The sequence below is a fragment of the Falco naumanni genome, chromosome 1 (assembly GCF_017639655.2).
Source record: "Falco naumanni isolate bFalNau1 chromosome 1, bFalNau1.pat, whole genome shotgun sequence".
Lineage (NCBI taxonomy): Eukaryota > Metazoa > Chordata > Aves > Falconiformes > Falconidae > Falco > Falco naumanni.
Window position 1 is genome coordinate 17,540,758 of NC_054054.1, and position 23,250 is coordinate 17,564,007.

A 23,250-nucleotide genomic window follows, 5' to 3' on the forward strand; every position below is an offset into this window, starting at 1 on the left:
TTCCACTATAAAGCAGGACTTGTTCAGCTCCCAGCTTCTGTAGTGGTGCAAAGAGTCCAAAAATTAAGTGCAGCTTTGCTACAAGTAATAAAAATAATATTTCATTTTTTTACTGGTTCTTGAATTCAGTGTTGCAATGCCCAGCAATGACACCACTGGCCCCAGGCAGGTAGTGAAAGTCACGCACCCGCTCACACTGACCCTTGGAGACTGTCCCCTGCCCAGCCACAACTCCACGCTGCAAAACTGTGCAGCCACACAACAACCCATGGTTTCCTCCATCAGCGTTGATGCACGTGCTGTACAGCCTATCATACACGTGTGAACAAGGGCCTGGATGGGATTTAAAACAATTTATTGTTTACTTGCTTGCTGGTAGGAGAAAAATACTACAAGGCACACTGAGTAAAAGAGGCTTTACCGACGATGTACCAGCCCATCATAACCCCTTTTCCTTGGCTCACCTGCAATTCTGCTGCCGGCAACCTGGTGCCAGGGGCCACCAGAGACACCCAGAGCCACTGGTCCAGGAGAGCCCCCATCCCCTGGTGCATCTTCTTCCCAGCACTTCAGGAAGAGCAGAACAACCCTTGCCCATCTCGCAGCAGGTGACGTCCTTAACACAGCAAAGCCCTAAGCCCAGGTCATCAGGGTCATTTGCCAGCTTTTCCACCACACCCCTGGGTCAGCCAGGGCCAGGTGTGGCCCTCGGGGTGCCTGTAAATGGGAGCACCCCTCAGCCTCTGCTTTCCACCTCACCCCAGCAAGCTTCAGCTCCTTGTCCAAGCAGGCAGCCCTCTGCTCCCTTCTCGCGCTGGTCTGACCCCAAACCACAGCACCCAGCTCCCTCAGGAGAGAAAACAGCAACACCTCGAACCACACCGCTGTGGAATGTGATGGTTTTAATGGTCATTAAAGGAATCAACAAGGGTACATTTCAGCTTTGAAATACAAGTGCAAAAAGAATACAATACAATGTTTACTGTACATTTCTTACAAAATATTACATCTATCCCCCCCAAAAGTGGTACTTCACGCACCGCTGAGCCCACACGCTGTGTGTGCACACCAGCTGCAGCTCTTCTTCCTTATGTGCAGGACATGGAGCTAACGGAAAGCTCCCGCTGGAGTCTGGGCAGATGCTTTTAGGGCAGTGGTAGGTAAATACAAAAGGTGAATGCAGGGACCTTTCTGCCCAGCATGCCCAGGCGCAGCTCCTGGAGTGCCGAGCCACCGCTGTGCCCTTTTGGCAAGCAGCAGCACCCTGCTGGCACTCACAGCTCTCAGCTGCTCTCCGGTTTGGTATAAGAAAGGGCTTTTCTCGCTGTGGTTTGGCGTTTTCCCTGTGGCTGGCATAACCTCCCACTTCGTGCCCTGTGTAGTGAGCCCAGGTCAAGCCCTGGAGAACCCGCCTCTGTTTTATCCGCAGCATCTTCTCAGGAAGAAGTCAACCAGGCTGTATATCAAATAAATTAAACCCCTCCTCCCCCTGTTCCCGCCAGCACCGACGAGGCTGCGGGGCACGTGTCAGTACCCATCCTGGCAGTCATTGTCATCGTAGTCAACAGCAGGCTTGTTGCGGTAGGCACCCGGCCACCGTTTACGGCTCCTGCTCTCCAGGCTCTGTGGCGAGCTGTCATCCCCATGGCTGTTGGACTCCTGGGTGGTGTCCTCCTGGGAGTGGCTCTCATCATCATCATCATCATCCTCCGGGGACTCGCTGTTGTTGCTTTCTGTGGACCTACTGTCCTCGCCTGTGTTGTCCTCTTGGCTGCCATCATCCTCCGGGGATGCGCTCTGGCTCTCGGTTGATGTGCTTGGCATATCCCCATCAGGGTCAGAGTCATTCTCATCCTCCTTTGACTCCTCCACAGTGTCCTCTGTGGACTGGCTCTGGTCATCCTCATCTTCTCCGGACTCACTGTCAGGCACAGACGGCACACTCGTGTCCTCGGCAGACTCCCGCTCCTCCTGCCCTTCCCGGGACTGGCTGCTGCTGCGCTCGCTCGATGTACTCACTGCCTCCTGGGAGATGTCCTCCGGGGACTCCCCTGGCTCTTCGTCTGACTGCTCAGCAGTGTCCTCCCTGGACTCGCTACCCTCACTCTCCCTGGAGGGGCTGTCTTCCCCATCCTCATCCTCCCCAGAGCGGCTGGTGCTGTTTTCCTCTGACTGGCTGGCGATGGGCTCTTCCAACTGACTGTTGTCCTCCATGGATGGGCTGTCTTCTTCTGAGTCAGCATCCTCTACCTCTGGGGACCTGCTGTCGCCCTCCTCCCAGCGATGGGAGCCAGCCCCCCAGCTGCTCTCCTGGCTGCTCCCTGGGGCACGGGGGCCAGCGCGGCGCCCCTTGTAGCTGCTGCCTGGGCCATCGAAGACAGAGGGGTCATCGCCCTGCATGGCTTCGCCCTCGAAGTCATAGCTCTCCTCCTCCTGGCTGCTGCTGCTGCCCCCTCCCCGCCTGTAGGTCTGCTCATACCGGCTGCTGAGGTAGCTCCTGTACCGCCGGTGATCAGCCCCAGCGCTCTCGCTGCTGCTACTGCTGCTGCTGTCACCATGCCCTCCGCCAGCCCTGGCATCCCCACGGCCAGCATCATGGCCATCTTCACCTGCCCTGTCAGCACCAGCTGTGTAAGTAGGACCTTCGCCCCCCTCCTCTTCCCCATTCTCATCGAAGGTGTCGTCCCCACTGTCGTCCTCCTCATCCAGGAGCCCACTGGCGCGGGAGGGAAGCCCATTGACTCCAGTGCCATGGTGCTCTCTGTTGTCACCAGCATCAGCATCATGTGCATCCTCCTCCTATGGGGGTGACAAATGGAGATGAATGCAAAGGCTTGCAGGTCACAGATGCTATTGGCACGGCTCACCGCACAGGCCGTGCACCACCCTGACTGACACCAGCTTTGGGGCTAAGTGCACTTTCCTAGAAAAGCAAAACACCCCTCCCCAATCACTCACCAGGAAACCAAGGTCGTTCCCATCCCGGGCACTCATGTCCTCATGGTCCACTTGGTTCAGGTGCGGAGCCTCCCCAACTCTGCCTCCCACATCTCGGCCACCGTGCTCACCCAGCTCCTCACCCACGGTGTTGCCAACTGTCAGGTCCCCGGCAAGGGCATTGTCCCCCCTCACCACACTGGCAGGAGGATGTCTGCCATCTCCATCACCCAGGAGGTTGCCCAGCTTGTTGATGTAATCTTCACTTGTCGTGTCCTAGAAACAAAATATGACACGGTGCTTTGGTTTATTAAACACCACTGCACATTTACTGCTATCGCTACTGCTGTGGGATGATATATGGCTCCTCAGCCATGTGAGAGCTCAAGCCTTTTTCATCACTAGCACCTCAGCCCTTCAGTTGTTTCTGCTGATGCAAAAAAAAGTAGCCACCAACAAAAGGGCAACCCAGAAAAGCCCAAACCACGATGGTTCAGAGCACAGAAGCTTCTTTTTCAGGACCAACACAGCAGAATGCATCAGATGAATTGGGAACATGGACAGGGAGGCAAGGCAAAATGAGGTGAAACCAATCCAGCGTGAAAAGACTGAGCAGACAGGCAAAGCTCAAAGACTTGCACAAGCAGCAGCTCTTCCCCCGGGTGCACGGCCCAAGGATGCCTGCCCGGGCTGGCTCCCCATCCCCAGGCTTGCTCCACGAGTGGCTACCACCTGCGGGATAGGGGCACCCCCTGGCTTACCTCCTGCTGAGTGCTGAGGTGGGGGTGGGCAGGCTCATGGTCAGGCACCTAAACACATCCAGGAAACAGCTGATCAGTAATCAGTGTGTCTTGGCTGGGCAAAACCACCAGGGTGTAGGGTTTGAGTAACCTGTTCAGTAGATACTTACAGGGTGAGTGCAGGCTACAGCCCAGAGAAGCAGCACCAGGAATGCAGTCCTCATGTTGCTTGTGGTCCCTTGTGACTGCAACAGGGAGCAAAGTATTTGCACACTAGAGCAAAGCATTTGTACATGCCCTTGGCTGTAACCTGGCCCCGCAAAGCCTTTCCAACTGATACAGCCTTGTTGTCCCAGCACATGGTGTTCAGCCTAGTATGTCATCAAACAAGCCAAGGATTTATGCTCATGCCACCTCCTGGTATCTCCTGTGCAGGAACTTTCCTTTAGTTTGAGATTTCAAATACCTGGCCATGTTCTTGCAGATTTTTTGTCTAAGCATCGCTAAAAAGTGGAAAAGCTCCTCCAAATTGCCTGCTCCCACAGTAAGATCACCCGTCACCCAGCTGAGTTTGGTAGCTGTGATGGGAGCCAGCGCCACAGATGAGCTGTGAGACCACGGGCTACAGAGCTGTGCCCCTGACCTCCCACCTGGCGTGGTCCCCACAGCCCTGTAACACCTCCCACCAAGGCACAGTGGAGCACCCCGGTAAGATAACCCCACGGAGAGCTGCATCCGTGTGGCTGCTGGGTCCTTCTGATGTCCCAGCAGCACTGCAGGTAAAGCAGCAGGGGCAGGGGGCTTCCCTCCAGCTTCGCTAACGTTTTCTCGTTAAGCAGCCCAGCACCACGTTCCCATGGGGCACATTAACTGCACTGCACATCACCCTGCACCCAAGACGTGCTGGAGCAAAGAGCCCTGCTCCCGATTTCTTCCCTTACAAAGCAACCCCTTTCTTTCTACCAAAGAAAGCTTTCAACCCAAACTCGCAAGGAAATCTACAACCCCTCTCCCCAAATGTTGCTATTTTCACTCCAAAGCGACCCAAAGAAACCAAAGCTTTTACCTTGAGGCGTGATGCCAGCCAGCGACTCCTCCGGTGCTCAGGGTGGGACAAGCTGGCTGCCTGTGCTGGGATGCCCTGGGCTGTGTGCCCCAGCAGGGCCACGCGGGCATTTAACCCCTGGCCGGTGCCGGCCCCGGGCAGGGGGCAGCCAATGGCACCGGCGGGCAGCGCTGCCACGCGCGGAGGTGTCACCGGGAACTGGCCTCCCACGCTTCCTCTGGCCTCCGCTGGGACGCCGGCCCTAAAAAAGCTCCTTGTGGTTGCAGGATGACGAGACGGGCTGGCAGTTAATGACCAACTGCACTGGCCCCGTGTTTTGACTGCTAAATTTATTCCGTTCACACACTTCCCGCCGTGACACACACAAACAACTACGGCGTTGCCCACGCCGAGCACCGGACCCGGTCCAAGCACAGCATCCTCCTAACGTGTGCACGTGGGAATGGCGTTTGCCCCGTGCTACGGACTAGGGTGCCAAAACCCACGTGGAACCATTCCCCCACCAGGACTTAGCCTTTCCCTGTGCCTCGGGGCAAAAGCACAAAACACCGTGCTAGAAGGAGAGGACACGCTTATTTTTGTGCCCACACATGCACTTGTGCAAGGGAGAAAGGAAACACTAAACGGAGGTGTGCAAGGGGGATCCCACACCCTGCGCAGGAGTGTAGCACCCTGAGCACTTCCTCCAGCTGCTGGCCAGGGGGTGAAACCTCTGCTCTGGAAAACACGGGCAACAACACACGCACATATGTATGTACACAGGCATGTATGTGCAATTACGTAGATGTGTACCACAGGCACCCCAGCGTTTCTTGGTGTAGCTTTCTTGGTGTAGCATGGATTATCTACTCCAAACAAGGCAGTGAGCCATCAGTGCAGACAGCCCCTACTCGCTCACAGATCACACCAGGGAGAGCTTGCCAGCCTCCACATGCGCACACATGCACGCACCCTGACACAGGGCGCCTGCACCTGTCTGCTCATGCGCTTCAGGACAGGGCCAGCACGTCCCAGCTGGACACCCAGCTTTTCCCAGTGCCCCAGCCTGTGCGGAAAGAAGGCGACTTCCTTGCCTGTATTTGGCTGCTGCATCCTCTGTGCCCACAACACCCCCTCCCTGCTAATAAAAAGAAGCCACAAGTGCACGCGGGCTGCTTTGAAGCCTGCAGTGTCTCACCCCTGTAAACTGGGCTCTCCCCGTAGCCAAGCCACAGGCGATGGGCACGGTCACAGGGCGAGGGGGCCAGGAGAATGGTGCCTACGTGTGTTGCGTTGGGGGGAAGTGTAAAGGACAGCCTTGATACTCCACAAGGAGCATTTGCACGTCCTCCCCGGGTGGGAGGAGGTGTTTCTGCTGCTGCCCTGGGTAGAAGAAAGAAGCCTTCAGGCAGCAGAGCCCTGCTGCGGGAAGCCGGTGAAACACATGGCTCGCCTTCCTGCTCTGCCCTGCTGCAAAGCCCTGGCTAACCACAGTCACCTGCCATGGCCCCTTGGCACAGGGACCCAAATTCCCAGAGGCGGGGGCACAGCCCAGGGGACACGGTGAGCGCTGCACGTTTACAGGGATTTGCATGAGATGCTGGCGCTGCAAAATAAGTGACTTAAACTTGAGTATGGTCAGGATTGAGCCAGGGCTCTGTAAACTGCATATTACCTGAATTTGCCCAGGATGTATTACCCACAGACAACAGCATCCAGAAAGCATTCCCCGTGCTGTGACACCACCGCGGCTTGACATCGCAGCTTATGGAACCAGACGTGTTGATCTGCCATTGTGGATGCCTGCACAATTTCACCCTCCAAAATCTCCTGCCTTATCCTCCCGTCATTACCAGCCAGGGGACCGGGTGAGTCTGCCCAGTGAGGACTGCAAGGACCACGCGGGTGCCAAGCGTGACTAGCATCTTTTTTCTCCTTCCTCCTGTCCCCCCCCTCCCGCTGCACAAAGACCCCAGTGCCACCCCAGCCCCGCTGGTCTCCCCACAGCCCCTCGGCCTCAAGACAGGCGCCGTGAAGCCACTCGCTGTCACGCATGCGCACACCTTCAGCAGGTTTTTTTCCTTCTTCTTCACTACCTGACCCCTGCCGCAGATACCGTGGGACGTATTTTCCTCTCAATCTAGGACAAAATTATACCCCTGGCCCTGGCCAGATATGAGTTCATGTTGCTAACCTTTTTTAGGCACCTCCAACAATTACCATGTTTTCTTGTTTGCTTTTTTTTTATGTCAAACCTGCATTTAACTCAGCCCCCAAAGACCTGGTGCTGCCTTTTGTCCAAGTGCTGCTGTGCAAGACAGGGATAAACACCGAGCTGCACATACCTGGCTTCTTTATAACACAGGTCACTTGCTGTCCCACCAGGTCACCTCTCTCCCCTCCAGTGGACCCGAAACACCTGTGGCACCAGCGCACCCAGTAGCACTTGCTGACAGCACCCCAACCTGACCCCAGGTCCCTGCGACCTCCAATAGCCCTGGGTTGAAAGACCAAGGTCTGTCCCCCAAATCCCTTCCAGATAGCATCCCACAGCATCAGCCAGACCACCCAAGCAGCTTTGCCTTTGTTTTGCAAGGAAAGGAAACCCCAGCCTACACATTGTACTTTACAATAAACCTTTAAAAAAAAGAAAAGTTTAGGATTACTGTTGTTACATCAGAAGGGAGAAATGGACTGAGGGTGGGGGAAGTGGCTGGCTGGTGTTTTAAATGACACTGTGCATTTCCCCAAGTCCTACTCTCCTGAGATGCTCAGTCCCTTGAGATGGCCAGGACGGGAAGCAGCAGGGCAAGGGAGATGGGGGAAACTTGGCCAGGCTAAAGCTGGCACCCTCAGACTGCTCGGATGGAGGTGGCTGAGTCAGAGACAAGAGGACTGGCAGGGCTGATAAAAAGATGCAGGAATATCACCTTCCTCTTTGACAAGTTGGGCTGTGCAGCGTTTGTGAGGACAGAGAACAGATGCGAGCACAGACAGCAGGAGGGATTAGAGATGCCAAAAGCAAGACAGAAGTTGGCACCGCAGAGAGCAAGCTGATGGTGGAGGCACAGAACGGCTGTTCTCCTCCACCAGTTGAGACATTTCAGCATTGGAAACTCAAGAAATTAGTATGGCTCAAAAAACCTACCATTCCTTCTTTTTGTTCAGTTCAAGGTATTTTTGTAGTATTTATGTTGCTGGTGCACTTCTCTCCTGGTTATACCTATGGGTTTTGACAGCAGTATCAAAAAGAAAAGGATCAATGAATGAACCGGAGCAGGAGACCAGGATGAGAGCAGGACTCAAGGCACACATCCTTGGCCTTTTCCCAAACATTCAACACCAGCTCCTGCCTTACACCCAGATCCAAATCCAAATCCCTTCACCAAGCACCTGCTGGTGACAGGTGCTACAGTGCAGTGCTGTGTTTTCAGCTGGCAGCAGGCCGGAGGAACCTTGCCTCCTAAACGTATGTTTCCCTCATACATACCACATTAGCACCAGGAATTACTCAGGGCCCAATCCCCAGGGATTCATTCCCATACTGCTCCTCTAAAAAAGGCTGCTCAGCCTTGCAAACCAACCAGGTTCCCAGGTTGCTACCTGCTTTGCAGGTGGACAGACGACAGCTGGTGGCTGCAGCAGCGAGAAGCAGCCTGGCTTTGGCTCCTCTGTAGGTGCAAGGGGCCTGAGCAAAGGCATTGTGGCTGTTCCCTGGAGTCTGAGCACATATTACCCACATTTCACAGCGCTAATGTAAGACAGCAGCTAATGATAACCTTTTAGGAGTTTGAAGAACAGCACTGATATTTCAACTCCTCCCAGCAGCCCCAAAGTTACCCAAATGCTGTGATATACGGCAGATGGATGTTATCATCCTGTTTTTCACAGTGCGGAGGCGCGCACAAGTTCAGTTTATGCTAAGCCTTTAAAATTTGCTATTTCTCCTCACTGCAAAAAAACCCACGTCATAGGGTCCTGAGTCCCGGAGCCCTGAATTACAGACACACAGAGGGCCCCCCTAACAGGAGACCCCTGCACAAGACCAACAGCCCTTGCCCCTTGACAGCCCAGGGGTGGGATCAGTAACCCACCCTTAGATGCCTACCATGCAGTTTCCTTTACAGCCAGGGAAAATGAGGACTTTTAAGGCATCAGTCATTTTGCCTTATTTCAAGTACCTATTTCAAGCACCTATTTCAGGCTGAACTGCATTGCAGACTGTTTGAAGTCTCCATGACACTGCCAAAGAAAGGCAACAAGCCTGCTGATCTTGTCCTACCAACAAGGCGCACCGTGCTCTTTCCCAACACACGTGCAAGCCAAGTTCCCGAACTCCCTCTTCTCCCCACCTGCCATGCCAGCCCCATGCTCCCTTCACTTCCATTTCTAGCATTTTTATACTGCCCTCCTCTAAGCAACAGGCTCCAGGCTCTTCACAAATGTTTTTCTCTCGGAAGAAAATGCCAGACAGAGGCACTTGTCAAACTGAGACCTGTGTGGCCACCCCCATCCCTCCTGGAGGCAGCAGGCAGATGGGCTGGGCGGTGAGAACCCAGCCCTGCAGGCTTGGCTCTATGCAGAAAGCAGCAAATAACTCTGGAAATTAAAATAACTATGGGAGTAATAATGGGATTACTTTTCCCAGATGCAAGATGACTTGCCTAACAGGTGCTAGCGTCATTTCTTTTATGGGAGCCTAAAGTGCCACTTGTGAATAACTGGGTACATTCTTACTGCCAGCTGCTGCTTTTTGGGCACGCTCAACCGTCACATGCAAGAGCCCCTTCCCAAATACCTGCGGCAGCTGGGAAGCACAAACGGAGGCTGCTCAGCCCCTTGCACCTACATTTTCAGGGACAGGACAAGGCTGGTCCCTCTGCAGCCCCACATCCCTCCCCATGACTGTCTCCACACCCATGGCTCCAGCCTCATCTGGGCAGAGGAGCTGCAAACCCAGCACATCACCCTGAGGGTGTGCTTGCGCAAAGGCTCCCAGGTGGTGTACCTGTTCCGCGCTACTGTGCCATTTGTGCTTCTACCGGAGACAATGCACGGAGCAGTAACTGGCATTCACATTGTGCCCGTTGCAGCTGGAAGTCGTGGCTGAGCAGGTACCTTGTGCCATCTCTGCCAGATGCGTGTGACCAGACTCTCGGGTCCTATAAATCGATATTCATCAGCCAGCTTGGCTGAATTCGCTAATTTGAGGCCATGGCTTCGTCAGCTGTGGAACAGGTGCCTAGTTTCTGTCTGGCCACTGTCAGATCTAACACGTGCTCCTGCACACAGGCAGTAGAGCAGCTTGCTGCCCTTGGTCAAAATAAGGGCAAGGAACAGATGCCCAGCTGGGCCCTGCACTGGGGACCAGTACTGATACTGCTGGCACAGGCGCTGGGCAGCCCCAGTGTGGCTGGACTAATAGCTCAGCACTGACAGCAGTAATCACAGCAACAGCAATGAGTAATTACGGCTCCTAAAAATTCATTCAGAATGCAGCATCTTCTACAATTGTTCCCTGCTCAGAAGTCAGTCCCCTGGGAGGTGGGAGCAGTAAGTATTCATCAGTCACATGCTGGAAATGGAAGGATAACAGAGCCTTGATGTGAAAAGCCCTCTCCAACCACCCCGCTGTGCTCGCCCCCGCTCCAGCTGGAACTGCAGATATCTGTGCCAGACACCAGCAAAGCAGTGTAATGGCAGTGCTCTCAGGAAATAAAATACAGCAAGGAGCTGGGGCCAGCTCTGCCCTCGCATCAGCTGGCAGCTCGGGGGGACTTGTCCCAAGCTGCTGGTTTGAAATACAGCCAGCTGCACTGTGTGTGCCTATCAGATGTCCATAGATGTTCCACGGTACACCAGGTTCTTGTTGGAGGGAAAAAAATCAGGAGGAAACGATTGATTGTAAGGATTGTATGAAACGGAGACTGCACAAGTGCCAACGGGTGATGCGGAGGCACAGGCTGCCTGGAGTGAGCAGAGAGGTCAGGAGAGGTTTGGCAGCTCGAGGGATGAAGACATCCGTACAGAGAGCCAGGCCCTCCTCCCAGAGGGTGGGTCAGCTCTCCTCTGGTTCCTGTAATGTCATTATGGCTCACTTGGTCTAAATTTAGTGCTGCTTGGTGTAGCTGGACAGGAAGCATTACCACAGTTCCCTGGGAACCTGGAAAAGTTGGATAGACATCATCAACACAGCCCTGAGCAAGAGACCAGCAGCAATTTGGCTCATACCTCCAAAGGACAGAAGCCAGTTTGCAGCGTTCTCTCCGCTCTGAGCTTCATTCCGTGACGAGCAGCTGTGAGCTGGGTCAGCCCAGTCTTCAGCCACCACAGAGCGCACAACTCCATCAGAGAGCGACAGAGAAAGACGGTCCCCATCGCTGCCTAACCCTGTGACTGGAAAGCCTACCCCACAGTCAAAGCGTCAACTGTCGTGACGAGGTCTGCACACTCCTTGCAGATGCGTCCCGTGCCCGGCCCCACTGGAAAGAGGGTTACCAGACCCTGGGTCTGAACTGGGACAATAAATCCTATCTCAAAGTTTGTCCAGTTTGCAATGAGCTAAATCCCTGAAATGCTTGGGCTGACAACATGCTTTTTCTTAGCCTTATTCATATTTTTTAATCTTCAAAATATTAATAACTTTTTTAAAAAAAAAAAGACCACCACCACCACCACCGAAAAAGAAAACAAAAAACTACTACCAAAACCCACATCACCCAAAAAAGCCCCCAAAACAGAGAAGTCTTAACCAATACAACCATAGAAAATAAAAGCCAGATAGAAGATATTAAATCTCTGGGACAGCAGAAGCACTTTCCAACAGTCTTGCAAATGTATTTCTTTATATGCAGATTTCCTCCTTTGCTTGCAAAGTAATTAAACCCTCCTCGTTCAAAACCCAAGCCAAGCCCAAATGTAGGACCACATCACACATCAGGTGAGTTTCCCTTTGAGTTGAGCTCGTTCAGCACAGCTGTGCACAGCTGAACTGCTGTCCTACAGCAGAGAAGGGAGTCAAACCTTCCAGGAAAAGATGCTCAGGGCAGAAAAGGCACAAGAATAGGAAGTCTGAAGCTGCCTGCTTCCTTGGATTATGAAGGATGGAGGAGGAGGAGGAAGGAGGAATCCAGACGTGTCTTTGCTTACCCACAAACACTTTAGGCAGGCATGAAGCCTACAGCTTTGCAATAGCCAAGGAGCCCACCAAAAAGCCACAGTGTTTCTCCTATTTGATTCACCAGGAACAGCCTCATTTCCAACGTCAAAATGCTTAGCAAACCCCAAAGGCATTTCACAGGTGTCTTGGCAAATCCTCTTCACTTAGTTGATGATCTAACTTTATTATTATGACTCCTGGAGCAGATCTTTCATGGTATTTCATATTGTATAAAGGTCTATATAATAAAAATCACATAGAAGTTATTCTATATTATATACGAATTTCCATGCTTACATTAAACTGTTTTCAGTAATAAACAAGTACCAAATCCAATGAGATGTTTCTTGGTTTTCCTTAGTTCCTAAAGAGTGTATAAATACTTGAGGTGGGGGCACAGGGGACAGCAGCATTTTGAATGTCAGAGGGACAAAGGAAAACCTGGAACGATTCACTGGAAATACTTTTCCTGAAAACAACGTGGTGTTGTAGGTAGCAAACTGGTACGAGTGCTCAGCCAGCTGCCACGGCACTGGTGTGCGTTCTCCAGGGAGGCTGTGCACAGTGTCCGGTCAGCACACTAAAGGGCAGCTCAGGAACGTCACCCCAGCACTGCCAGCCGCCACCCCTAACCCTGGGGCAGGAATCTGCATTTCTGCTCCACATTCATCTGTATTGCAATAGGAAGTGAATCTTACCGCTTTTAAGACCTACATTTAGAAGTTCTATTTATTCACCCCAGGAATCGGTTTACCCAATTCAAATAGTGGTTGTAGGGCTGGACCAACAATTCACTCTCGACACCAAGATGACTTTAACTCTCTTCCTTATTTGAGCTATTCACAAATAAAAAGTTTTGGTTTTTTTTCCTTTGCAATTCTGTACCAATCATTTAAATGAGCACGCTTTAAATGACAGACCAAAGTCTTACACAACAGGCTCATTCTGCTGGACCAGTACCTTCACACTCTGTTAAACTTCCAGCTGAATTCAATGGTACACCTCAAAGGAGTTACGTACATGACTGCACGTGCTAATCGCAGCCTTTTGACTCAGGCTATTTCCCCTTCACTATTCCCACTGGAAATCCCTCTTGTCACACAATGCTTTTTTTCTGCATGCTGAACACATAGAAGAATATTGCACAAGAGATAATGCAAGCAGAAATCTTAAAAAAAAAAAATGCTCATAAGAAATGAATACTGGATAAGCAATTACCCTCATGCACAGAATTCACACTTTCATATAGCCGGTCAGAAACAAAAAGATGTGGATATATGTTTGATAACCAAGCAGAAAAAAACTGCAAACAAATGAAGGCAAGGTGCTGGCTGAAGCAGCAGGGTTAAGAACCGCTGCCTGTTCCCAACCTGCACGGTCCCACAGCTGAAGCAGGTCCACAACACAACACATTTTTTTAATTTTTTTTTTTAAGTAACTTCAGGGCTCAAGACATTGACAAAAGCCTTCCTGAGAGTTTCTAGTATTTGTACTTCTTGAAATGTCTGCAAGCTCCGGCACTGCCTGCCTTCTCAAGTCATGATATTAACTGTAAGGTCCCTGTGCTGCCCAGATGTAATTACACAGTACACTTTGTGGCTTTTTGAAAAAAAAAAAAAAGACAAGGCTACCTCCAACTTGTGCCAGGCACGCCCACAGAGGCAGCCCAACCGGGAGCGCAGAGCCATGAAAGGACTTCCTCCATCCGCCCAGCCACGCTGGGCAGGAGCGACAGCATCCTTGGAAACATCAGCCCAGCTGACATGCCAGGGCATCCCTCTGCCTTCAGCAAGGGTGTAGGCACTCCTTATTAAGAAATTGGGCAAGAATCACAAAAACTGATCCATCTCCACCCTTACTCCTCTCAGCATCATCAGCTTAAGCACTTCACTACCCAGCCCACGTTCAAATCTTGCCCAAGCCCACAGCCATCATCTCTTCATGTGACTAATGTGCTCCAGCAGGTAAGCTCAATTCTTTCCATTCCCTCCAACACTCAGTCCTACAAATGAAAAATAAATAAAGATTTGGGTTTGATTCTCCTCCCAATCTTTTTTTTCCTTTTAATGAAACCAAACCCCAAAATAAAGCTAGCGAGAGCTGGCCGAGCATTAACACAAACAGCGTGCTTGAACAGGCATCGTCAAAAAACATTCAATTTTCAGGAAAATTCATTTCCCAGTGTAGATCCACGAGCAAAAGCAGCCCGTGCTGGCTGCATGCTGCACCAGGGAATCCCCGCAGCACAGCATCACTGCTGCCAGTGGCAGCCATAAGCGTTCTGCCGAGCTGGTGGGAGCTGGGGACAGATGCCAGCCACGTTTGCTTTGTCTGAGCTTTTCCCAACGTGCCTGCAGCAGGTGTTGCATTAGGTTCGGCTGTGACAGCCATTTCTCCAGCTGACCAGGTGCTTCTGGCCACGGCTCCAGCGCAGCGATGGGAAATGCTGCCACGACGGAGGTGCAGGACGGAGGGGCACAGTTGTGGGGCGCAAGGGATGGCCACGTGCCAGGCACCGCAGACCCCCCAGCTATGCACAGCTCATCAATGCTTGTGCCTGGAGCTTCTGCCTTTAGGGATAACAAAGCGACTAGCAAATGTACAGTATTGCTGAGAATTCTGCATGTAGAAATATTTTAAATGTTAATTCTTTCTTTCCTTTTCTGTAACGATTAGATCCTGTCGCAATGGCCATGGAGGTCTTGCTCTGTGCTGTGTGGTGCTGCTGACAGGCTGGTTTTTTCTGGCTGTGGACCTCAGGAACTGAACTTCTGGTGGAAGCCAGGCAACAGGCAGAGTTCCCTGCAAGGTGGCGCCTCCACAAAATGCTCCGTTTGCTCCCAGTTTGGGTTCTGCTTCCCTCGTGGCACAGGGAGACAAGCACCCGTGCCCACGCAGGGAGAAGGTGCAGCATCCTTCTCCTTCCCATCACCTCATCCCATGGTAAAACTATAATTTGATTCCTTTCCCCACAGCTATTTTTGGATTTTCAGCACTGAAATTAGTAGCACTCGTTCAGACAGGAAGTCGTTGCTGCAGCACTAGAGAAGGGGACTTGGAAATAAATACCAGTCTTTGATTAAAAGACAGATGTCCAAAACCCTTTTAATAAAACACACCAAAACAGACATATAAAAAAAGGCTTATCAGAAGACTGCTCTGCTCCCTTATCCTTACGTCATTTAGGCAAAAGGCAATGGAAACACTTTTATAACACACACTGCTGCATAACTTACCACAGAGTTTTTGCAATGGCAAGGAAATGCTTGAACAAACCTCTCTAAGTGAATAACAAGAAAATGAAATAAATAAAAACCAAAGTTCTGCTATGTGAGGCACATCTTCAGTCTCCAGCGTAAACACAACCATCTGGAGTCACCCATGAAGACTTCACTCAAAAAATAATTTAGAACCCATACAAAAGAGGTGAGATGGATGTGCGTAAAAATCCAAGGAATTGACTGAGCATCAGTCAGACACACGTAAACCAGCGCAACCACACTGAGACTTCACTGACCCCAGACCTTTGCCTAAAGGGGGAACAAGCCCTTGGAAATGCCTTCTGTGTTTCTGGTGCTGGGGGAGCTAGAGATGATGGACATCTTACGGCAAGAGCGTTTCTCTCTCCTCACTCCTCCCTTCTTTCCAGAAGTTCCCTGTCATCCTGTGAAGAGCGAGCTGCCTGCTTATTCCGCGCCCAGCTCACCCCATCTCCCTGCCTCTCCGCCCCCCTCTCCCTGATACAAATGCAGGGACCTGAGCTACCCCCAAGAGGCATTGGGACTGCAATGAAAGCCACCAGAACGCTGATTCTGCCTAAGTCCATGAGATATTTATCTCCTCCCAGTGTCCTGTCCCCTTCACGTTTCGTTAATTTTGTTTTGAAATAAACATCTCCAAATACTTTTCCCACCAGAGAATTAAAATGTGCCAGGCGTGGATTGCCTTCTAAAACTGCTCCCATCAGGTAATTGACAAGTGGTATTTTTAAACCCATCAGCTTCTCCACAACAGACATTACACCCACCCACCCGCAGACGCTTCTTTGTCTTGCGAGAGCTGCAAGCAGCAAGACATCACACGCGCAGATGGCAGATTCGATAGCAGCCTGACCTTCGTGCCACCACGAATAACACACACTCCTCACTATTTATTTCTATTTGAGGAACAGGCAATTGCATAAAGTCAAGAATGCACGCAGCAAGGGAAAAAACTGAGGGAAGAGAGGAGCAGCTACCCAGGGCAGGAGCCCAGGGCACAATGCCGCGGGGATACCAGAACCCTCCTGTGCCCTGCCAACCTCCAAAGGCAGCTGCCCGCTCCGGGACAATGCCGAGTGAAAAACCCCAAGAGTGGCTGTCCTGGAGCTCCCAGCGAGGGAAGCTTCCTGAAATGCTGCCTTGAAGGCAGGGTAAGAGGGGCCCAGGAGCAGGGCAGGGCTTGTTTAGCTCTACAAAACCATGCTTGGGTTTTGCCCATTCCTGAGCAAGAGGGAGCCAGCGTTAGAGCTGAAATAAGGCACTCACAGGCTATATGGAACAGCAGCAGCAGAACCAGGACCACAACTCAAGACGTTTGCATCTGAAACAGCGTGGCCAGCGGGACCAGGGCAGTGACCGTCCCCCTGCACTGGGCACTGGTGAGGCCGCCCCTGGAATCCTGTGTTCAGGTTGGGGCCCCTCGCTGCAGGAGGGACACTGAGGGGCTGGAGCGTGTCCAGAGACGGGCAGCGGGGCTGGGGAAGGGGCTGGGGCACAAGTGTTGTGAGGGGCGGCTGAGGGAGCCGGGGTGTTCAGCCTGGAGACAAGGAGGCTCAGGGGGGGCTTATCGCTCTCTGCCACTGCCTGACAGGAGATCATACGCAGGTGGGGGTCGGTCTCTTCTCCCAAGTAACAAGCAGTAGGACAAGAGGGAACAGTCTCAATTTACACCAGGGGAAATTTAGATTGGATATTAGGAAAAATTTATTCACTACAAGGGTGGTCAAGCATTGGAACAGGCTGCCCAGGGAGGTGGTGGAATCACCATCCCTGAAGGTGTTTTTTTTAAACACATTGATGCAGTGCTTAGGTACATGGTTTAGCAATGGACTTGGCAGTGCTGGGTTAACAGTTGGACTTGATGATCTCAAAGGTCTTTTCCAACTTAAATGATCCTATGGTTCTACATTGATACTCCAGGCTATGGTCATGTGAATTAATAAGGAACAGACTAAGTGCAACGTTGCACAATTTTTATATCTCCTTACAAAGGCTTTGCTGCTTGTCATCACCAAAGATCACAGCAGTGATTAAATAAACAGTTTTGACAAACTCTTTTGTAAGTCTTGACATGCTTTTTACATCAGCTTCCCCACCACAAGCTGATATGGCTTTTTTCTCCACTTACATTTGCTTCATGGTGTTTCCAAACAGCTGCAGATCTGCTTCACGTGGCAATCTGTTTCAATACTAAATGAAATGGCATCCATTTGTAATGTGAAACCTGTTTGAAAGCCTGCTCCAAGACTTAAATCCATCTAGGCAGGCAGTTTTAAGGCAAGTACTCAGTGGAACATCAGCAACAAGGTAGATGAGCCACAACAACATCTGATGCTATGTGGACAGCAGTCTGCGTTGCGTAACTGCTGCTGCGTTGCACTTCCCCGAAAGCCTCTAACTGCACTGTGTGTCTGAAATGATTAAGTGAAACAACCACCAACTCTTGAGCCACACTTGGAGATTGCACAACTTGTGCAATATGAGTTCTTCCAGCAGAACTCCTTTAAAATACCCATGCTGACCTCAATCTCTGCGTCACATTATTAAAACAAAAGCATACTTGAATAATACAGCAAGACAAAGCACATCACCACCACCCTAAGCTACAGTTCAGGTACAGATAAGATCTTTTCAGTTTAGAGCCATGTCTACCTCTTGCTAGTTTAAGGACATTTCTTGTTCTTTTTTTCTTCTTTTGAAGAATTTGGCCAACAAAACATTTCGAACAATATAGACCATTAGCTGAGTCTGTCTGGTTGAAGAGCAAAAATAGCCATCCCTCAGTCTGAGCTTTAAAATAGCTCCTCCCCAACGGGAGTCAAATGTTCCCCAGCTGGGAAAGATGTTTATTTCTCTCCCTCTTTTTTAAACATTTAATTTCAGCTTATGTAGGCAATGTGGTCAAACACGACACAGCCCAGCGCAGCAGCTCACAGGAGACAGGATGACAGTCTCTAATACACTAACTGCATCACGCCTCGAAAGACGAAAGCCTGATTTAGCAGCAGCACACCGGCAGTCTCATCAGAGCCTCGGCCCATTTTGGAGTCAGTTCCTGTGCATTATGAACGTGACTCATGTCCATACATTCAGGCGACAAGAGTCCTGGCTGGCACTTCTCAGGCATCATGAAGAGTATACACAGAAATAAACTCAGCACAGCATTTAATAAAGATAGATCAAGAAATAAAGACCGACAAAATTTCTGAAAAATAATTTATGGTTTTGACAAAGCGAGATTGCTGAAGGATTAGAAAACATCACGTAATAAAATAATTATAATGTGCAAGGAGATAGAACTCCTGCTATATGGAATACAATATTGATGATGGGGGGCCCTGGACTAGTGCATAAGATAAATGAGGAAACCACATAGTCTGTATGGCACTTGAACCTGTTTTCAGATGCAAAGCTGACCAAGTAACAGACTAAAAAGAATGCATAGGAGAACTTTTGAATTAGTCCCTCCATGATTTCTTAAATGGTTTTAGCGATACACCACACTTGAGATTTTTCACTGAAAAACCTCTTAGGAGATAGCTCAGTTTCAAAATATGCATCATCAGCTCATATGCATCTATTAATATGCTCCATCTTAAGAGATGCTTGTTAATCTTGAAAAGGTCCAGGACACTGCTGATCTCTGATTGAGAAGAGCAGCTTTTAGAGTCAAAAAAGCTGTGCCGAAATTTCATTTTTCAGAGTATAAAAATTTCAGCCCAAATTCAGTCCAAGGAGCCTTGAGAAGGCAGTCAGGTTTTCTTTCTTTAGAGATAAAATAGAAGGAAGGAGTACTAATATTACTTAGTCCAGAGGATGTAAAAGATATGCATACACACACATATATATATATATACACAAACACACACATATATAAATACTATATATTTTCAGTGATTTACTATCAGTAGATAATTTAGAAAGCAATGCATGCAAAAATACTTGGGCAAACTCCCCTATCAGAATATCTATCATAAGATACCTAAAGAGCCGCAACTGGCCATATACTGACATATCCAGATATTCTCCTGCCTCCTGAAGACCAAGGCACAGAAAACCCCTCACGGTATTCCTTTGGTGCAGCACAACTGAACCCAGGTTGAAGAGAGCTGGTCAGAGGCACCAGATGCCTCATTCCCCCAGCGCTGCCTCCAACCAGTTTTTCTACCTGGCTAACTCTCAAGAAAACTGAACTCCTCATGAAAGGCCTCCATGGCTCACAGCAACCCAAGCAATTATTTCCAGCAGGGAAGGACAAGCAATACTTGACACATTTCCAACGGGAGCTGCTACAGGCTGTGGTCTTTTGCAAATCTAAACTATTTATACAGGTATCCTAAAGGCAGGCCATTCCACGGGCTCACAAAAGGCTTCAGGTGCACCATTTGGTAAGGAAGTTACACAGAGACTTTCCTTAGTTTTTAATTAACAGTCGATCAGGAAATTAACAGGCAACCAGAGATGTTTAGAGCCCTATCAACACCATCTGGCAGACTATGATCCACAGCAACCTGGGAAACCACGGCACAGGCCTGGCAGCACGGCATGGCCAGCCCTGGCTGTAACCAGACTCAAACCGTTCCATGCCTGTCGTTTTGTGGTTCTTTTTATTCCACCTCCAGTAAAAAGAGAAAAAGCAGGGACACGTAAGCTACGTATGGTATCCTGGATACAGCAGCCAGCGTACACGCACAGTTTCTTTATCTATTCTAAAAACCCCACCTGAACTCCAACTTGCTTACAGTTTTTCCTTTCAGGGTAAAGCATATTTGATTTGTATCCGGATATATATTCTGGAAAAGTCAAAGTTTTTTTGTCAAGCAGACCTAGCACCGAGGTTAAAACTTACTTTACGTTTTAAAAACCTGTAAATTGAAGCCTGTACCTGGTATGGAAGTGGATGGCTCAACACCACTCTCTTGTGGGCAGAGCTCTGAAGGCCTATGGCTGTGCTGAGCACGCAGATGTGTAGACAGCTCCAATAAAAACAAACGTCTTTTGAGGCTAACTCCTCTTCCCCACAGACAGCCATACCCACAGACCTTTTCTGCCAAGGAATACAATGCAATACAGGCATATTAATAAATGTAACAAGCGCCTCCGAGCTTTTCCTCTCCCATTGTTTCAAGTGTCCTTTTAGCAGCTGTCACCATGAGACACAGATAAAACAAATCTTTTCACTTCCCTGTACTCACTTGTCTTCTTTCTTCTGTGTTTAGTCTTTTTTTATTGTTTGCTGCTTATTCTCTTTCACTTTCCTCTACATATCCTTTTTTTCCTTCCAACAGCCATACTCCTCCTCACTGCAGGTTAGACTACTGAAGACCAGTGCATACCACTCACCAGTAAGCACTCATTTCGCCTGAAAATATGCTTAAGGAGAACCCCACATGTCCAGTTTTTCCACCTTCCTGCTGGATAATACCCAACTTTACCGTAACAGCGTAGGCTGCAATTAAAAAGCTGAAGTCTAAAATAAACCCAGGCATTTCATGTGAGGTACATCAGTGATTGCACAGTACAGTAGACAACCAAAAGGGGATCCACTGATGCTCCAGCCACAGGGATACACCAGTGCTTCTCCAGCCCATGTTGGTGGAAGCTGTCATGTTCACTGCTGGCTAATAGCCAAGCGTCGATCAGGCAATTTGTGGAATTCTGGTTTTAATGAAATAAATTGTGGTTTAATCCAAAGCCTACTGAAATGAGAAGGTACCTCTCCGCTTATGCAGCTGCTGTGTCCTGCATTTTTGTATCCAGCACACAGCCTATAAGCACAACACTGAAACACAAATGGAAACCAAAGCAAAAATCAAGCCAGGATATCAGGACCTCTGACATAATACTGGTGTTGAATGAATTCGTGCCCTTCTATTGTTAAGGCAGAACTGACGCAAACGTATATTTCACTAAAAGGTCATCTAGCTGTCAAACAGGCTAGTGCTTAGTTCTTCCTCCCCAGTGAAAACAGAGGTGGGGACAGGATAGAATTACTCTGTTTCTAAATGAACTCATCTAATGAGTCACAACAATAATTTCTAGGTTGGAGTTTTCCAGCACAGCAACTACTCTGCTTCGTCCTCACCCCAAACTTTACCATGATGGTACAGCATGTTTTTCTGGTGAGAGAACTATTAATTCATCAATGAAGAAGTTCCAAAAATGAATGCTACCTGACACAGTGGGACCAGCTACAGACTTCCTTGCTAGCACTGATGGCTCTGAGACAAGCTCAAGCCACCTCGATGACACTCAGAACAGAACCAGGGATCTTTTCTCAGCCAAAGCATTTTGTCATCAAACCTAAACCAGAAATTTTGTTGTAATGAAACATTCTGCAAATAAGTTAACAGCTTTTATAAGCAATGTATAATCCTTCAACATCCTCAAAACTAAAATATTCCCCACCCCCCCACCCCCTCCGTAAGTCCCAAGAAAGCTGTTTAAACACAGAAACAAGCAAAGCTTAGAAATCACATACGTGTTTTCATATAATAACCTTCAAACCCCTACAACTACCAGCTTCATGTTCCTGCAAGTTCTTTGCAGCCTGGCACTTTTTTGTGAATTAACAATTTCAAGGCAATGCTAATAGCCATTATCTGAAAATCTTATAAGAAAAAGAGCTAAATACTTAGCTAACGTAAGATTATCATTGGCTTATTTGTGTTAATTTCTGGGGAGTCACCTAAATATCTGTCTTTTATTAGCTGAGGATCTGTCCGCACCTGGAATATTTAAAAATCACAGAAAAACACTTATCTTTGATCCCCTAATAAAGCTAATCTCATGGTAGAAAGAGGGATGCTCATGGCACACAACAAAGTTTTGAAAAGATAAAACCAATCATATTTTAGTAATGCACAACAAAAAACCACAATGAATGGCAATTTCTGAAATATCACCCTCCTTTCAGATGCTGACTGGCTGACAGACCAGCAGAATTTCAACTCCAACAGGCATGAATTAGTTTCCAGGCAAAGAAGCAGAGATAAAAGGGGAAGGGATTTAAAGAATTTCTCATGGGGTTTTGTCAAAGTTTTATTTTCTGCTTGGTCTACAGAGACAGGGCTCGGTTGTTATTTTAGCGCCTCTTTTTTTTTTTCTTAATTAACAATAAACTTCACAGTTGGCCATATAAAACATGATAACTTCTCATACCTTTCTCATTGTATCTCATCTAATCACATCCACAATATCTATCACTTTTTGGGATAAGCAGAGTAGAATCTAGCAAAACTGTAACCTTAAAAAAAATGTTAAACCATCATCTAAAATAACTGTATTTTCAGCATTTGCATTGCAGCTTTTACCATTCACACACCTTATTTCATTTTACTTTGACCTCTTTTCCAATCATGTCAGCACAATATGCAAAGCATCCTCTTTAGCAATACATGATACTGGCAGAATGGGAAACTGAGGCCTGATGTGCTGACTTTACCACATACACCACTGGAAATGCCTCTGTTCTTATGCTGGTGCATCCACTCCACTATTTCTGATCTGAAAACCTCCCAGAAAGTATTCCAGTTCAGGAAGTGCATTTTATGGAATAATGATATGGGAAGAAAAAAAAGAAAGATTAAACTCATTAACACTGAATCATTAATACTGAACCATTACGAAAGCAAAAGCCACATAGCATCTGTTGCAGGCAGACACCACTTGGAGAGGTTTTCACACTCAGACTAGCTTGCTCTGTACTGTCGCTATCAGACAGCGCAGCCATGGCAACAGCTTCTAAATAGTTAATTCCTAATAGTTATACCAGACTCTCCAACTGATCTTGTTTTTTACATTTTTTATTTAGAGCTTTGCTCTTCATATCCCTACCTTCTTGCTTTTCACCAGCTTACACACACCGTGTATCGCACACTGAAAAAAACACTGAAAAGTTTAGCAAGGACCGGCATCATCTGTGCTTTACCTTCCCCCAGGCCCACAACGTGACCACCTCGGCTGATCCCTTAGTTCAGCTCTTCTGGGGCCAGCCGATGCAGCAGAAACTATTGCACCCTTTGGCTCCCCTCCCCACAGAAGACTAAATATGTCCTTCCCACACAATGGCTGAGCTCCACTGGCCCAGAGCCTGTGAACACTGAATGG

The 23,250-nt window shown here is 49.1% G+C and overlaps 1 protein-coding gene across 3 annotated transcripts; it reads right to left on the minus strand.

The window, feature by feature from the left end:
• Positions 1-965: 965 nt before the first annotated feature.
• On the minus strand, positions 966-23,173 carry LOC121083055 (dentin matrix acidic phosphoprotein 1-like). 3 transcript variants are annotated; one of them, XM_040582962.1, is made up of 5 exons: positions 23,072-23,173; positions 3,848-3,922; positions 3,699-3,746; positions 2,959-3,213; positions 966-2,799 (listed from the first exon to the last, which is right to left on the minus strand). In XM_040582962.1, the coding sequence occupies exons 2-5, from the start codon at positions 3,899-3,901 to the stop codon at positions 1,528-1,530; spliced, it is 1,629 nt and encodes a 542-aa protein (XP_040438896.1). In that variant the 5' UTR covers positions 3,902-3,922; positions 23,072-23,173; the 3' UTR covers positions 966-1,527. The 3 variants fall into 3 exon arrangements, with proteins under 3 accessions (XP_040438896.1, XP_040438906.1, XP_040438887.1); XM_040582972.1 differs by lacking the exon at positions 23,072-23,173 and adding an exon at positions 4,744-5,160; XM_040582953.1 differs by lacking the exon at positions 23,072-23,173 and having other exon boundaries at positions 3,848-4,854.
• Positions 23,174-23,250: the final 77 nt, after the last annotated feature.

Excerpts from the sequence above, each read along its gene's own strand:
- LOC121083055 (XM_040582953.1), bottom strand. The coding sequence starts at position 3,964 with ATGCTTTGCTCTAGTGTGCAAATACTTTGCTCCCTGTTGCAGTCACAA. Across the intron at positions 3,747-3,847 it reads CTGTAGCCTGCACTCACCCT|GTGCCTGACCATGAGCCTGC; the intron begins GTAAGTATCTAC and ends GGATGTGTTTAG. Across the intron at positions 2,800-2,958 it reads GGAACGACCTTGGTTTCCTG|GAGGAGGATGCACATGATGC; the intron begins GTGAGTGATTGG and ends TCACCCCCATAG.